Source organism: Quercus suber, unplaced genomic scaffold (assembly GCF_002906115.3).
Source record: "Quercus suber isolate HL8 unplaced genomic scaffold, Cork oak 2.0 scaffold_176, whole genome shotgun sequence".
Classification (NCBI taxonomy): Eukaryota; Viridiplantae; Streptophyta; class Magnoliopsida; order Fagales; family Fagaceae; genus Quercus; species Quercus suber.
Genome location: NW_027069636.1, coordinates 794,185 through 796,469, shown reverse-complemented (window position 1 = coordinate 796,469; position 2,285 = coordinate 794,185). Strand labels below are relative to the sequence as shown.

At 37.8% G+C, this 2,285-nt stretch overlaps 1 protein-coding gene across 1 annotated transcript; it reads left to right on the top strand.

Annotated features, from left to right (window-relative positions):
- Positions 1-353: 353 nt before the first annotated feature.
- Positions 354-1,181, top strand: LOC112023591 (E3 ubiquitin-protein ligase RHA2B). Its single transcript, XM_024056208.2, has one exon. The coding sequence runs from the start codon at positions 493-495 to the stop codon at positions 982-984; it is 492 nt and encodes a 163-aa protein (XP_023911976.1). The 5' UTR covers positions 354-492; the 3' UTR covers positions 985-1,181.
- Positions 1,182-2,285: the final 1,104 nt, after the last annotated feature.

Genomic DNA, 2,285 nt, shown 5'->3' with positions numbered 1-2,285 from the left:
TATACATCAGCACCTATTTTAGTTTATTTATTGTTTTTGTTTTTTGTTTTTTACGTTGAGTATATGAAATTGTTGAGGCCAGATCACATTGAGATTTATAGTAGCTGCCATAAGAGAAAACTGAGAACCATACCCTACAGTACAAGCGTACCTCTATCTTTGGGGTCTATTTAAAAATGATAAGAAAGTTTTAATTAGTTTTAAAAACCCTAATTCATTTTAGCTTTAGATGTTTAATTTAACACGTCTACTTTGATTCCTTGACATGGAATACGACAATTTTCAATGAACCCACAATTCAAGACATCGAGTCATACAAAGTAACCTGCACCAGCCAAACATTATACTTTTCTCTCTCTCCAAAAAAAAAGAAAAAAAGAAAAAAAGAGGCCTACACCAAACATAGCAACTTCCACTAGCTAGCCACATATAAGTATATCAATAATTCATTAACCTTCGGCAATATCCTTTGCACTTTCTTCTGCAGCAGCCATGAATGCTCTCTCTGAATTCTTCTCCAACCTCAAAACCATGACCAAAGTCTTCTTCAACCTCCTACTTCTTGAAATCATATTTCTAATCCGTTCAGTCACCGGATTAAGCCCCAACTCTGATAAACGCCTAATCACCACTAACCAATACCTTAAACTCATTGAAAAAAACAATCCCACAACTCGTTTCACTCAAAGAATGAGGATTATGGCCGAGTCAACTGAATGCACGGTGTGTTTATCAGAATTCAAAGAAGGAGACAAGATTAGAAAGTTGCAATGTAAGCACACGTTCCATAAGGATTGCCTAGATTGCTGGCTACAACAATATTGTCGTGGCACATGCCCACTTTGCCGGACAAAGGTTTTGCAAGATGATATTGTGGCTAGTTATCGACGGATGCGAAATCAGGTAGAGTACGATGGGAGTGACGAGGAGCTCATTTTCTTGTTGTCTGCATTACATGGCAATAGTTTACATAGATTGTTCTAAGTTGTCTCTTTTATATAGAATACATGTCCCAAGTTTTGTACATAGAAGCGCATAGATTCTTGTCTTGTGTTTTGACACAAGAAGAAAAAAAAAATTAGGTATTTTGTATTTTGATCTTGCTTTAGATAAATGTATGTATTCACGACTAAATTCAAAATTTAATAAGATAAGTTTCTAAGCTTTCTTGTTATTAAAAAGTTGATCATTCAATGCTAATACTTTACTTTTCGCTTTAACGAAATTGCAATGGAAGCTGACAATTTTGCAGTACAACATGCTTTTTGAGAACCGCATGCTTAGTGCTGACGGCTGATTGCTGACTATGAATTTTGTAAAGAAAAGCTTAATATATACTGGCTAAATTATAAATTTTGTGGTCCCTAGTTTAAGCCTAAGCGAGTACCTGGGAGGAATTTAATTGGGTATCCTTGCTGAGGAGCCCCCTGATTACCAGCAGCTGCTAGGGTGAGGTTTATAGTTACCCCAAATCACAGTAGTTATAACTCAATTCATTATTTCCTAACGGGAGGTGCCTTTATGGTTGCACCCAGGATGAGTCACAATGGTCACCCGTCCCTCTTTTTATTCAGCAAAAAAAAAAAAAAAAAAAAATTATAAAGTTTTGATGGCTTGAAAGCAAGGTAAATATGTAAAAGATTTTGTTACCGAGTCCAAAATATGGGAATATTGGTAAATTTGTATGAACCTTTTACTACGGATAAGCTGCCCATGGAAGGGCCACCACAAGGATCGGAACTAGCTAGGTGAAGAACACCATTTACTCTCTTAATTAACTGATAACTCTCATTCATCTTTGTAAGGTAATTTATTAAACATCTTATTGGTTTTATTCCGTGTCAATTTGCTTGTAATTAGCCACTTAGTAACCCTGTATTTAGGTGGAATTCATGTAAGGGTAGTGTGTGAAGAGAGTGTGAAGAATTGCTCATCTTTGTGCAAAGAAGTAGAAACTCGCGGTTAGGACTCGCAACTGACTCGTGGCTTGCAAGACGCCAAATGCTGTGCACGTGAGAAGCATGTGGGAAGGTGAAAGGTCACGCCAGCTGTCGCACTACAGGACAAAAGTCCCAGGCTGGCCAAGTCGTTACCTCGCGACTTGAATTTGCGATTTGGACAAGCCGCAAGGCCAAGCAGCCAACCAGCCCTGTTTGGCAAAAACTGGCTTTTCGTATTCCAAACACACACCACTATATATAGAACCTTATACCCACGAAATGTAGAGAGCTTCCAAAGAGAATTTTGAGAGAGAAACCCTAGAGAAAAACAAGATTGCCCTATCC

Bases quoted from the DNA above. Each gene is read 5' to 3' on its own strand.
- LOC112023591 (XM_024056208.2), top strand. From the start codon at position 493: ATGAATGCTCTCTCTGAATTCTTCTCCAACCTCAAAACCATGACCAAA.